Consider the following 15,514-nt stretch of genomic DNA (forward strand, 5'->3'; position numbering starts at 1 on the left):
GGCAGACATGCAGCTATAATTATAAGGTCAAGTATACATTGGGACCACATCCATTGCAACACCAGGAACATAATATACTCAGTTTGTTGAATATGTTCACACACACACAATAGTTCAAAAAGCTGTAGAACTTTACTGTTTTCAAGTATTTGTTTTTTTTCTGCACTTTATTAACAAAGTAGATTGAACCAAACACATGCAGAAACAAACATGCCTATCAATCCAGCAGGTGGAAGCAACTTGGAGCAGGTTTTTGTTTTTTTTGCATCACATTAGTTAATATTTTACTATAGAAGTTAAAAGACTATATGGATAGCATTGAAGGTCTACATGTGATGCTGCAGATTGTGAAAGAGTAAAATAATCTCCCTGATTCATTCCGATAAAAGCATCTGTTAAAGTCAGATAACAAAATCATTACATTTAATCTACAGAAACATATTATGTCTATAAAAAGCATCAAATACAACTTAGTAAAGACTTTGAAGAGGTCATAAAGTTCTGCAGAATAGGTGTCACCAACTCAGTGACTGTATTATCTCACAAGCGTCTACTGAAAAGGAATTTGCATGCTGTATTAATTAACCCATTGGTAACGATTTTAATTTTGTCCTTAATCATACAGATGCTGTGTCTGCACTTATGAATATTCACATATTTTGTTATCTTCAATGCTTTCCATTGTTCCAGCTGACAAGTGTCAGTTTGTTTATTAATCAGGCTAATACTTATTTGATCATTTGGAGACACTCACAGACTAAGCTTTTCTTTAGATTAATATTAATCTAAATATTAATATTAATAAGATTAAGATTTACCCATCTTAAATTCATGGCGATTTAAGAAAGTGTTAAATGATGTAGCTTTAAGAGCTATTGATATAGCTGTCATACTTAGGATATCAAGCAAATAATTGTAAGCAAAGTCGTGCGTGAAGCAGGTGGTGTAACAGCTCCTTCACAGAGTGTACAACATTAGAAATTAATGACAAAAAACAGCATCGTTTAGCAGCAATTTTATGTATTAAGTTTTATTATTTTTCAAGCTCTAGAGGAGCATCTTTACCTGTTGTCATTTGACCATCTGTGACAAATACATTCAGGAATTTGAAGTTTCAGTGCCTTCAGCACATCAAGGATGGTCACCAGAGAATGATCCACTAATGGAACCGGGAATCAGAGTTTCTTTAACATTAACGTTAGTCAGACACATGACAATATTTTTAAGTTATCTCTGGTGTCAGATCTCCAGTTTCATCAACCGTTATGAGACGTGGAAAAGAGAGACGTGGTCAAATGGAGAACTCCTCCTGCTGGATGAAGAAAAACAAAAAAATTGGGGGCAGTAACAGATGTCCAGAAATCTGAAACATGCCAATTTTTTTTTGCCCTCAGTTTCCTCTCACCATCTCCTAGCCGACATTTTACACTGATGTTACTCCCTCCAACCTGTTTCCTTTCATCATTCAACCTTCCCACACATCCCATTTCCACTTTATCCATGGAGAGCAATTCCTGTTTTCCACATCTGCCGTACCACAAGGTCTTTCTGAGTTTAATTTCATCATCTTCACCAGTTTTAGAGGATGTTCGAGATATTCTCTCTGTGGCTAATCGCTGAGTTTGTGACTGAGCAGACCACATACAATCGGTTTCCACATGCAGACGCAGCAGGTTTCAGCAGCTTTCTCACTTTTAACCAAAACTCCCCTTACACTCCTTCTGTTCCTGCAATCCTGTATTTATTTGCATATGCACAATACTCTCTAACACCCACTTTGATTGGAATCCAAGATACAGATGAATAAAAAGTTTTCAAATTATTTCTTTTTTTTGATGTGGCATAAACACATTTTCAGTGGAGGAAAAAAAAATCTCGTTAATAAATAATAATTTTAACAAAATTACTGAAATCTGCTATCAATTATTTTTTCCTAGATCTTTCTACCTTGACAGCCTTTTGTCTTTTCTAATAATGTTTAACAAGGTTGGAACGTACAGAGAACAGAACCTTTGACTATTCTCCTTTGAACAGTCTCTCTATGTCCTCCAGATGCCTTGATCCTCTCTGATGCTCTATTCTCATGAGTGACGATTGGTCATAATACTCTGATAATTATCCTGCTAAAAGATCAGTACTGTGTCAGTTCATCCTTGACAGGAACTTGTTCTAAATTAAGTTAATTCACATTAAAACCACTTCATTTGTTACTGTTCCAACTAGAAATAGTTTTCTTTCGCCTGTCGCAAATTGTCTGAAATAAAATGATAGAAGTTAGAACCTTAACGCATTCATTTTGATTAATTGAGCACAGAAAAATAAGCCATCCAAGAAATGTATCCATCTAATCACACTGTGGAACATTAAACCCGTATGCCAACTGAATTAGCGTTTAAATTAGTACATATGAGACGTCCCACTTTACAGAAATTAAGCATACAATCTGCAAACTGTATAGGGCTTTTCTCTGTTATGCGTCTGACTGGTGGGTGGTGGGAGCACGGAATGCTGCGCTGTTTAAATGAGAGTGTAATGTAATGAAACGGTGCTGAATAACGAGTAAAGGAAGGTTAAACACTGCTTTTCAGAGTAAACGTCACAAATTATTTGCCACAGAACCCCAACATTTAAAATCTAAAACCAGAGGATATCTGCATTGCATTGAGACCTACTGATGAGCTGCAGAAAAAAAGGTAAACATATGTCATTGTTGCTATGCCAGCAGGCTTTCAATCAAGCAAGGTTTTTGTTTTTACTGCATTGCCGTTGGGCTAATTATGCTGTGTTCAAACCGAGAGTTGAAGCATTTATCAAAATATATTAATTTTGAGGATTTAAGTCACAATTACAAGCAACTTATACATGTTGTTTGTAAATGCAACATTTACAAGCAACAGTTATATGCAGTTAATATGAAAAAAAAACAACTACAAGCTACGTACTTAGAAGGAAGCTCATAAGTGGGGTTCTGTCAGATGAGCGGAGTGAGTTAAGAAATAGGATGCAGGCAAAGAGAGAAGTGCACTGGGGGCGCAGAGAAGTACAAAACAATCTTTTTCTTTCAAACACATAAGAAATCCATCATTCCTCATTTTAGATTATGATAGGCAGAGTAAAAAAGTGTGCACAAATTATTTTGAATTTGTTACAATAGCATAACACTTGGCAACAAACTGTTTACAAGATCAATCTCAGATCAGAAGCAAGTGAAGAAAGGATGAGGCACAAAGTTCTGCAATATCAGAGGTTGATGGAGGACGCTGGAAAGAATAGTTTGACATGTAGTGCTAGTAAAGGAGGGAAATAGGGGAAAGGAAAGAACTGCAATATAGAAGTTTGAAGGGGGAAAAAGAGGGGGAAAAAGAAGTGGCATTACTGTCAGCATAGAGCATTTCAAAAACACATTAAAGTTGACAGGCAGATAGGCAGACGCACGCAGACAGATCAACATACTGCATGATAAGTCTTTAAAATGGCAGATGAGCTGACAGGCTGACAGATTGAAGTAGATTAAGCAAACAAGCAGACAAGTAGGTGAAATTTTGAATAGAGAACTGCGCTGATGCAGATGGACAGGAAGATTTACAAAAACTGAAATTGACAGGCAGAGGTAGACTGACACTCTAAACATGACAGGCACCGCCCGGAGTCATTGCTGAGGCAGGCATCTGTGCAGTCACACATGAAGACATCTTTCACAAGTTTTGATTTCCTGTTTGTCAGCTTTCAGTTGGATGAGGACTTCCTCTTTTTCAAACAATGTGGAGCAACCTCAAGAACGTAATAAAAGTCCAGTGGAAATACAAAATGACATTGGGCAAAACTGCTGCAGGTGAACAACACTCTCGCTCTACCAGATCAAACAACTTGCATGCTTCTAAAATATATTAGGCCTCCAATGTGAATGCCTCAAAGCTTGCAAAATAGCAAGTGTGGCATGAATGCATAAATCTCCATTCCTGCAGCTTTTTGTGACCTTAAACCAAACTTGGTGAAAAGAAAGGCGTGAGAAGGGTGATTCATACTCCTCCATCTTTTTCGTTTGAATAGGTGGTTGTTGAGCATGCTTCCGTTTTTTTCACTGGCCTGTGACCGACGCACTGACATATTTCTTGCCTTTGATCCTAAAATTATCAAACTAACAGATCAAAGGAAAACTCTGAATGGGCTTCTTAAAAATGCGAAAGGTTCTTGTAATGACAGATTCCTTCATGACATGACTAGACTGCATATCTTCACTACATTAAATTGTCAGTGTCAAGCTTTGTGTTCTGTCTTGGACTTAACTTGTTGCAGTGACTGAAGTTTAGTTCCAGAAAAGAGCAAAGATTAGCATGTAAAATGTTTAGCAATATTTAAAGTTTGCACAAAAACAAAGTCTGGTAAGTAGAGCAATTATTCATTGGATCTAATAATAAAATGTGTTGTTTGCTTCATAAAAACTTGCAATGTAATGTGACAACAATCATGTTTCTAAATACCCAAAAAACTAAATTTTAGGATTCCGGTAATTTAACCATCTTTTTCATCCTTAATGGAAATATAACTGTTAAGACCCATTCTTAAAGTTGGGTAAACTCTCTCCCTTCTACTTATTTCCTGGAACATTGCATTAAAAATGCATGTATTGTAAATATAATGAATACTTCATTATGACGGTTGTGAATTTAAACCCAAATGGTCTGGCATATGCACCAATATAAATATAGTGCTGTTTGATTATACCAGTTACATTGAGTAGACTAAGTAGACTGCTAGACAGAATTTAGTGCTTGTGATCGGCAACATTTTTTAAAATTTAAACACTGAATTTGATGCTTTCAGGAAAGTGATCATAAAAAAAACAACAGCATACAATAAACAACAATGCAACCAATCCACACAGTCTACTGGAGCAATCTTCATTGTATGTATGTGGTTTATAGTGACCAAAATATGTTTTTACTGTGTGTTCATTAATCACATTTCAGAATACCTGTTAAATTTGTAACATTTAAAGGAATTGCACTTGTGTTGTTTGGAATTATACAACGTCTAATGTGAGGTTCTATTTCTCTTGAGTGAATATTCTAAAAGAATATTTGTTACATACTCCTCTTGACCCACAAAAAGAAAAATATTTGATTAGAAAGAGAAAAAAAATCAAGATGGAGGCATTCCACCAAACCTCTGTCCAGATCTTTTTCTTTAGCTTATGTATGAGAATCTAAAAATTGACCTTTGGTATGACTTCCCTGTCAACTGCAACAACTGTTTATGCCATCCATTCAAAAGAGATTCAATACGGAAAGGCACGCAGACACGGCATGTGGCTTGCTAAGTTAGTTGCTGTTAAATTAGACGCCTTTTCCTTCTTGAAAGAATCAATGAGGAGCTGCTTGAAGAAAACTTAATTGACTACTGAGTCATGAGTTCACAGCTAATCCAACATTGTTGTTAAATTACTTCCAAATGAGCCCCACCTTCGACTCATTACCTGATTCAAAGGATTGTTACCAGGAGAACATCCTCAATCGTTTTTGTCCAGTCATACTTGTCATTGATGCTCTAAAATATTTCAAAACAAAGAAAAATGGAAGTCGGTAATGAGAAATTGTACCAAGATTGAGAGCAGACAAGAACAAAAGACTTAACAATAGCAAAACGATCATATTTTAATGCATTTTCAGATCTTTCGTCTCCTAAGCATGAAAGGAAAACAAATAATTCATACAGAAAGATAAATAATTTAGTACACTTGGAACAAAAAAAGAATAAAAAGGATGATTTATGTTCTAAAAACAACTCACTCTTTAAATGCATAGTAGCAACAAAGAAAATAACAGTTGTGGATATGAGAGGTAGTCATTAATTTTCCTGTATGCCCAAAATTAAAGGAATGTCAAAGAAAAATTTTAATAACAAAATATATGCTGTTTCAACACCAAAATAAATATTTGTCCTGTTAAGTTCAGCCTATAATGTAACTATGATCTTTTATTTTTGTTCATCCCGAAATCAATGTCTTTCACTAAACTCATTAGTGTCACATAAATAAAGCATCAAGGGAAATATGAAAATGTTAGGAATATTATTATTGCTACTAACAGAGTCTCCAGGTACATGTATACCTTCTGATTTCAGACCTTTGGTTAACAGTTACAGCAGTACTATGCTGAGAAGTTAGGAAGATAAGACATAAAAAACCTACATTAAAATTAAAATCAGGTTTGGGGATAAAAAGAAAATTAAGAAAGTAAACAAGTGCATTTTAGTGAATTAGCATAAGATCAGAAGCTCCTTCTTTTGGATTTTGAGATGCTTCTGGCGATTTAGTGGCAGCGAAAGATGGTACACTTGCTCCTCTACAGAACTGCAGCACCTCAAAGAAAGGTAATTTATTTCACTAATTCAACTCCGAATGTAAAACTCGTTATATAAATTCATTACACACGGAGTGATATATTTCAAGTGGTGTTTCATTTTATTTTTTTGATGATACCAACATACTGCTAATGAAGGACACTCTCAAGCAGCTTGGATTCTGCACCTCTCCACTCTTTCTACAGACTCTTATTCTTAAGTATATAAATAAAAAGCTAAGTTAGCTTTCATTGGAACAAGACTTTATAGCTTTGAGCAAGAGAGCTAGAACGTTCTTTTTCTGCTTTGACCAGGTGAAATAATTTTGAAACATTGATTCTACATTCAGAACACACCTTCTGAATCTCCCACAAATACTTGAATGGACTTTGCTTCACAGTCAAATATCTCTGTTGTTTGTGTAACTCTTTCTTCCACATTTTTACATAACGTTCAAATTTTCAGTAATATGCTTTATGCATATTGATGAACAGCCAGCTTCTTTAGTGATAGCATTTTATGTCTTACACTCCTTGTAGAAGGTTTCAGAGACCTTTCTGCTGGACAACAGTAATAGGAAGGAGGATTAACATAGAGAGGTCACAATGGGTTATGTAAAAGAGACACGGTGCTGTGAAAGAAATATTTACTAAAAATAAATCTTTCAAGTCACTATGGAGGAGCTGGATCTCAATCGGGCTTGAGTCCAAACTTTGACTACATCACACCAAAGCCTTTACTGTCTTTTTTTCTGAGCCATTAAGAAATGCAGTTGATGGTGTGTAAATGTTGTGCTGCATATCCCAAATGTGCTTGAATTTAAGGTCACAAGGACAAATTCCTTCAGGATTTTATGATAGAGAGCAGTATTTGGAGTTCCTTTAAAAACAGCAAGTTGTCCATGTTCTGAAATATCTGAATTTCCCCAGAACATCACACTACTTGTGTTTCATTTAATGAAACATTTAGGTTTGACATAAAAGATCTGAATTTATCATTGAGTAGCAAAAATGTTTTCATGTTCCCGTGTGCAATTTTTGGCGTGTGTAAGCACACGTTGCTGCACCACAGTTTACACTCCAGCTTAACATGTAGCAATAACATGCAAATAAGTCAACTGCATAAAAAAGTTCAGGTGATTAAAAAAAAAAAAGATCATCTCATTTTGATGTCTAATTGATCCATATTTCCTCAAATATGGATCTTGCTATGGATTTAAGGTTGGTGGACTGTTGAATGGACAGAGTTTCATGGATTTGGCCTGTAAAGGATAAAAATTGTAAGTAGTGAAGAAATTTTTCTGTGCTGTTTAGGTAATGATATGCAGAAGAACAAAAAATCTGAAAATCTCTTTGTAGTGACAAGAATTCTCCAGCTGCACTCGTGCTGTACCTACAGGTCTTAAATACAACGTTTCACTAAAGAAAGCCATTATATCTCTCTAACCTCTCTTAAAATTGTTGTCGCATATGTATTGAACCATGAAACTTTAAATTACAGACAGAAAGGAAGCGGTTCAAACAGCCTGAGACAATCTTTAAAGGTTGTTATTGCAGAGAGCTGAGACTACTGGCTCAGCAGACTCCTAATGGAAATCCTGCGGTCAATTAGCAAACGTCTAGAAAAGAGAAGAGTCTACAGATAAACTGACAGATGAGGTAGCAGCAAGAGAGCGCACCAAATTGTTTCTGAAAGCTGTAGTTTGTATACCTGAATCTTCTGCTTTCCTCTGCTCACGTGACATATAACAACACTGTATGAACTGATTATATTTACTGTTTAACACATAGTATTATTGCCTAACTTTATGCTTTGATGTAAATAAATCTTTGGAGTAAATGTATTTACTAGAAAATACTTGAGCACGATTTTACACATGCTGTGGTGTGTAACGTTATACGGTACTTTGCAAAAGAATTCACACCCCTTGAAGTTCTAAATTTTATTTCATTGGCTTTTCATATGTCAGATCAACAAATCAATGCAAACAAATAATACATGGCTCTAATTTTTTATAGAAATATTACAAACAGTGAGGAATATATTTATTTTTATCCCCTTATAGTTTATATTTTGTAAAATGGCTTTGGCTTGGCTTTGTAATTTACTTTTTGCAAATATGTACTAAGTGTAATTTCTTCCTAAAGCTTCATTCATATCTCGGCGCTCATTAGACATAACATTATCAGAGAAAGTGCCTTCCTTCTTTGCATGTTAATTGCTAAAGCGTTTCTATATTTTATAGGACATTTATAGATTTATCTCATATGTACATGCTATATAAAAGATTATTGGCAGAGGAAAAAATACAATGAAGTTGTAAGGTTTGCCTGAGCTCACAATAGGCAAAATAATGCCTCTTTACTGACTAAAGAAACTCCTGAGTAGGCTGTTTCTTGCACTCTTCTGTTTCTCTCATATACCTCAATTTGGAAGGTGATTTTGCAGGAGAGTACATCTACTTAGAAATGGCTTTAGTCTGAAGACAGTTTTTTGATTGTGAACAACCCTTTTTGGGACTTTTATGCAATGTGGCACAATCGATTCAATCTCTCCGAAGAGCAGAGAAAAAGCCACTTTGCACCTTTGACACAGAGACCATCATTATTGCTCTTTTCCTCAGGAACAAGGCTGTTTCTAGGCTGAAAGGTAGAAATGTGGCTCTTTCTCCAGAGCCCAGCGAACCAAAGAGGTGTAAGGCTGCAGAGAAACATCCATCCATGGTAGCGATCTGTCTGTGTGAAAGCAGCCAGGACTTCAAGCAGGACCGATCAACAGTCTAAGTGTGAATTGGATAACTATTTTAGTGGGTTTTGCACCATTTATCATTCAGTTCACGATGTTTTAAAATTTTCAACCAATTTTTCTTGCTTCACACTGATTTCTTTGTTCACTTTCTAACCATTTTTGTATATTTTGTTTTCAGTCATCATTAGGCACTGAAATAGTTTTGCATTTTTAGCGTTTAAAAAAAATATAGATATTAAAATATGTAAACTATAAAACAGATTATTATATGTACTGAATGAAAACTATAACGTTCTAAATGCATATTGCCAGTAAAATAACAAGACAAAACCTTCGTACCTTTTTATAATATTGTTCATTGAAGTAGAAAAATGGACCACGTCTCTGTATGTTCCTATTCTGTTGATCCCTCAGTCATCTTTTTGTTTTCTACTCTAGACCCTTCCCATTGAACTTTGTCGCATTTTTACTATATTTAAACAAAACAAATACTGGGAATAAAACCTGTTATAGTATAAAAGGACAGGACATATATTGCCAAAGTGTTTGGATTTTCTGGTTGACTGTCGGCCATGTCTTCAGCTGACAGTATATGGAGTGACACCGTGTTGTATTCACGCAAACAACTTTTGAATGGCTGTTCACTGTACGGACCAGTACTTATGATAGACTAACTTTTTCTAGTTTTACGTAAAATTGCCAATCATGACGCAGCGTTTTCTTCAACCTGCATATTGCCATCTCTCTATTGTGGAAAGTACAGCTCGCACTCCTGTTAGAGGTCATATTAAGGTGGCAACCAAGAAATAATCTATTCGAAATGATGGAAGCCGAATTCTCAGCAGAAAAAAAACAATGATTGAGACAAATAAATGCCAGTGGCAATGAGGGAAAGACCCTCAAACAGAGACTGCCACAACTGATCACTGTTCTCATTATTGTGTTCCCCTTTTCACTGCAGGAAGTGTATGAGAAGAGTTCTGTTAGGCTATCCATGACTTATATTTAGTCAAAATGTGTTCTTCAGGTATGTGAGTGCATTTATTTGACAGCTAACTCCCCCGTGAATGAATAAAAGTTACTGTAGTGCCTCTATAACCACAGCAGCACAAATTTTACCGTGTTTCATTATGGGTGTTCCAGGTGTATAATAAAATGCGATACGGTTATAACAATCATTCTCACAATTTGTCTGAAAGAATTTTATCTCGTGGTCAAAAAATACATTTGGAGCATGATTTATTTTTTTAGCTTTTTCTTTAGGGATCTCTATTGCAGACTAAACAGACTCCTGTTTGCTGAATTTCTCACTATCGCCAGGCAGGTATGATATACACTGAAGGGGGTACACTTCAATTAAAATGGAAAAATTAAATATTTAAAAAATGACACGAAGTGGTAATTAATGTCTTTTTCTGTACAGACAAATCCAAACCTATATGCCTGGTAAAATATTTAGCAATTTGTAAGGTGATATCTGATGTGTTCATGTGCACTACATTAGCCCAACTCAGAATACTGATGAGAGTGGGGGAATGTGATTGCATAATCAGCTGTGTTCGACTTTTAACGTGTACTTTACTGTGTGATTTGTTGTGACTTTGTTGTAAATGGAATCCAGTGTGTTTTTGTGTTCTGTCAGTTTATGGATGTACAGGCTTTCTGTCAAGTTGCTCTTTCAGCCTTATCTGGTCACTTCTTTGGAGAGGATAGAACTAGAGGATATTAAAGGTAGCTGAGGTCTGCTAAGATGTCAATTGAAATATGGAGCTGAGGGAAATAAAAACAGGAAGGTGCAGAGAAGAAAATGCAGAGGGTGATGTGTATGAACAGGGTAGAAGTGGAAAATTTAGGTTTCTATGGAGAAGACATGACGAAAGTCAAGATGGTGTGTACTATGAAACAAGACGTTCAACAGAGAACTATACCAGCAAAGGGAGGCTTTTACAACAGCACTAAAAAGCCTATATTACTTCATAATATAGGTTTTCATTTGTGCTGCTGCTGTACCAACTAAATTGAATAAACTGAGCTCTAAACTTTTTGGTTTTGAGTGAATTATGCAAATGTCTAAAATAACTCAGTCATTTTCATGTGGAATGAGTTTAGGCAGCTTTGCACCCATCTGTACTTCTATAAGTGTGACTGCAAATGAGAATATTTTTTATTTTTATGAGTAATAGCTTCTGCTTTACTTTCTAATATGGTACGTGTAATTGCATGTGGGAAAGGCTCAGTTTTGCACACCATGGTACAATGCTTACCCACTATTAAATCTCTGGTTAATAGATTTATTTTTTGGAAGCAATTTAGATGCATTCATTTTTTAATTATTTGCATCAGGGAAATCTGATCTATTCAGATGAAATATGATACTAATTCATCCCTGGTGCAATTCGAGTGCATATGTGAATACCATGCAGACTGGAGATTGCTCCAAAAGCAGGAAACGGACGATGACACAGGGCATTCTGGGTAAATACAACCAAAACAAACAAAGGTTATCACTAAACAAGTCTGGCGCTAGCAGGATGAATGGGTCATGGTCTTATACCAAAGACAAAAGAGAACTCCTAAATCTGTCGGATGATGAGGTGTGAAAACAAGTCAGTAGTACCAACGATTGTAATAAACACACATTTCTGCTGAGAAAATAACAACAAAGTTCATAATGGTGTGCTGTGAATTTTCTTATATGCTCTTGAGGTTTTGCTGAATAACTAAAGAGCAGCTCTTTGCAATGTGATTTAGTGGATTTTTTTTTTTTTTCAAAAGACATTTTGACCTAGAACATTAATAAGAGCCCAAATATAAATAATTAAAATATTAAATGATGACATTCTAATTTGAATTTCATGCTACTCCTCAGAAAAAACTGACATCTACATATATTTTGGTAAGAGTTCAAATAAACCAAGTGACCTTATGGTTCAATGGTTGTGTAGTCTGTAAGGTGTATGCTTGTGTGTCAGTAGCCGGCTGTCTGCAGTTTCCCTACACACCACATTTCTTCAATAGACTTCTGTTTTATATTTATTTACTCAAGTAGAGCAGGTGGTTCACTAAGCAATTGACTTGGCCAGAAGTGAACAAACACACTCAACACACATAATTTATCACTTAGTGATGACTTGATGGCCTGGCCAGTTGGTTGCCCCTGCTGTAAAGCTTAGCCAGCTGTGACGCTTGGCCTAATGACTGGAGTGGGCTTTCTTAATGGAACAAAAACCTGCTGGAAATTTGAGGTTTGGCAGGTTCAAAAAGAAAATCAGTCAAAAATGCAAGCACAGAAAACTGCCCACCACCTGCACAGGGAGGCGGATTGATCCAATAAAGCTCATGTTTGTTGTTTAATTGAACAAAATGAGCATTGTTATAAAAATGAAGCATATGCTTAAATCAATAGTATAGGAAAAAATGATTGTCCTGGGGTTGTATATCTTAACCCAGGAAAGTCATGGAATGATACTACGGTTGGTATTGTTACTGCACAGTCATCTGGTGTAGTCTGCATGCTCTCTACCTGCCATTAGGATTTTTTCCCCCGCAATTTCCACCTACGGTCCAAATGTATGTAAAGCCAGAAAGCATGAAATACTGTAGGCATAAAATGAAAATTCTTGTATTTATGCAGTTCAGCAGCCAGCATGACTGGCTGATCTGTATATGTGTCTTTTGTTGATAGTTCTGCAACTCAACACATTTTACTGGCAAACATTATTTGACACTGTGGAAAGATAATGACTGTCTTCTCCATAAAGGCTAGACTTGTGGTGTTCAGAACTAATAGTTGTTTCATAAACGGATTTTCCCTCCTGATCTTTGGATCCCTGCTGCTCCTCCAGTTAGATTGGCTGTCTTGACTGTATCTCAGATTGATGATCTGTTTGCTTAGGTTACAGTTGTTCCAAGCTCATTCCATGTTAAGATGCGTAATTTATCAGATATTTTCTCGTAATCTGAACTTGCTTTAAACCTGGCAATGTTAATTGAGGTATAATATACTGTCGAACTGTGGCTCAGATAATAAGCCATAAATTGCTACTTCAAGATTTTTTGAAAACTAACTTATGGATGTTTTAACTTCTGTGCTTATTTTTTGAATGGCATCAAGGATGTATAGGTTTGTGTAATAGCTGTTTTTAAAAGGGTAATTACTGAGGACCAAGCTCTCCGTTTATCTCAGAATACTTTTAAAGATTGACATCCTGCCCTATTGCCATCCAGTTTTTAATCTGTGAACACAGCGTGTGATTTTCTCTCTGCCAAGAGAAAATATATATATATATATATATTGGATATTTCAAATTTAATTCACAGCCTTTTCTACCTTGCCAGATCTCAGTTACGCCTTGAGGAAAAGTAGGCCAACAGTCGACACACGAATATTTAGTTTTCCAATCTATTAATATTGATTGACTGATCTTTTTCCAGATTTCCACCAGTGAGTGAGGAGGCTGCTGTTGGAACCCCAGTGGGAATCATCATGGCAGCAGCTGTCAATCAAACTATCGTGTATTCCATCGTCGAAGGCAATGAGGGAGGTGAGTGCATTCAGAGTTTTCCTATCAGAGCCTCATCGCTGCTCCAGCTTTTGGCATTAAAGCTTCTTCCTGGCCAAACATCTCTTACAGCTCAGACCGCCCTGCACAACTTCCTCTTCACTGTATGCTACAACAGTGGTCCCCGACCCCCGGGCCAATTGGTACCGGGCCGCGCAAGAAATAATTAAATATTTCCGTTTTATGTATTATTTGAGTCTGGAGGATCTTTTATTTTGCAAATCCTTTAACCGGATTCTCTTGGTTACTTCTTGCGCGCCGACATTGAGTCCACAAGCAGCAAAATGAGTAAGAAACAGATCAGATGTCTTTGGGAAGTTTCTTTGCGAAGGGGAAAAGGCCCAGAGAAGAGACAGGAGAATGGATTTATCCTGGTAGGTGATTCCCACATTCCAAGCCCCCTCTGCATGTTATAGTGACTGGCTGTCTAATGAGGCAATGAACACATCAACAGGCTGCGTTCTCACCCCCAGTCAGGGAAAACCCCACAGCCTGTGATAATTGGGCCAAGACAATGTTGATATGCCCGATTTTAGATCGGGCATATGCAACACACCACCACGTAACACACCGCACACTGCAGGACGTTGTAAGATTGTCGTAAAGGGAAAATCGGGAAAAAAAACAACAACCACAACAACAAAAGGCTTATCTGACAGTTCCCCCCCCCCCTGGGCCGCAGCAAATTTGTCAAGTGCCAAGTCTTGACTGGTCCGCGGTAATAAAAAGGTTGGGAACCACTGCGCTACAAGACTCCTCACTCATTCCCTCTGTGCAATAGCACTTTTTTACTACCTTGTTTTAAAACGTTTTGTTGTTCTGTTCTCCCCAGGTGTGTTTTTGTTAAACAAAACAACTGGGGAGATTTCCACAGCCAAGCCCCTTGACTATGAAACCAATTCCAGCTATGTTCTGAAGGTGGAAGCAGACTCCATGAGGGTGGTCTCATCAAATCTCCGAGCTCCATCAAAGTGTAAGTGGAACTGCTGCACACTTGTAATCATGAATTAAACTACAATTTTTTTTTTTTTTTGTCTTTGTATTTCTGGTCAGAGATCTTAGCAAGCTATTATGACAAGCATATGGAAGGATTCCCAAGATATAAGACCCAAATCAGACAGATTAAAAAGCAACACTAATCCAAATACAAAGGAAATGTATTTAAAATTTAGAATTTGAACATTTTGAAAATAAAATGCAAAAAAAACTTAACCATTTTAGTATCTAATACACCAGAAAAAAATATATTAAGATTGAATGTAAAACATTAACAGATTAGATCTGTCACTCTGTCAATAAGGTTAGTGACTAGTGAGTGTATGCTTGAGTACACAATGACTCTCAAAATGGTTTGTAAAATAATTTTAAAAAACGGTTCCCTTAATCCACAGTCTTATGTCTGGTAGTTTTTTTGTTTTTCTCTTTTCTGATGACAAGAAGTCTCATGTGTGACAGGTCGGACTTCTATCTAATTATTTAGAATCCATTCTGGTTCAGATTTAGTTCCAATGAATCAACCTGTATGCAATAGAGAATAATCATGGAGCCAGATTCACATCCATTTAAATACAGTCTGACTGAGACCTTATGTCAATATAGAACTGTTGATCATGTATTATCAGTTGGTATATTTCTGCATAAGACAGGCCATTGACTTTTACAGCTTTCCTTTCTCAGCAAGTATTTGGCATCGTCTTTTATAGATGAGATGCTTGTTGGTTTTACTGGGGGTTTTTTTTGTAAAGCTTGTCTTCTCCTCTTGCTGCGAACTTTGTGTCATGGCATTTGTACACCAGCATTTTATTTTTAACTTGTAAAGATGCTTGTAGCATCCTAAAGCTCCATGTACATTGTTTTGGTGT

General features: G+C 36.4%; 1 protein-coding gene across 1 annotated transcript in view; it reads left to right on the top strand.

Moving 5' to 3' along the window:
* Nucleotides 1-15,514, top strand: part of LOC114152078 (protocadherin-15-like) — a 283,395-nt gene that overhangs the window by 218,986 nt on the left and 48,895 nt on the right. The window contains exons 29-30 of the mRNA XM_028029788.1: nucleotides 13,525-13,634; nucleotides 14,485-14,625. Coding sequence (XP_027885589.1) covers nucleotides 13,525-13,634; nucleotides 14,485-14,625 — 251 coding nt within the window. The remainder of the gene's footprint in view (nucleotides 1-13,524; nucleotides 13,635-14,484; nucleotides 14,626-15,514) is intronic.

Source organism: Xiphophorus couchianus, chromosome 10 (assembly GCF_001444195.1).
Source record: "Xiphophorus couchianus chromosome 10, X_couchianus-1.0, whole genome shotgun sequence".
Classification (NCBI taxonomy): domain Eukaryota; kingdom Metazoa; phylum Chordata; class Actinopteri; order Cyprinodontiformes; family Poeciliidae; genus Xiphophorus; species Xiphophorus couchianus.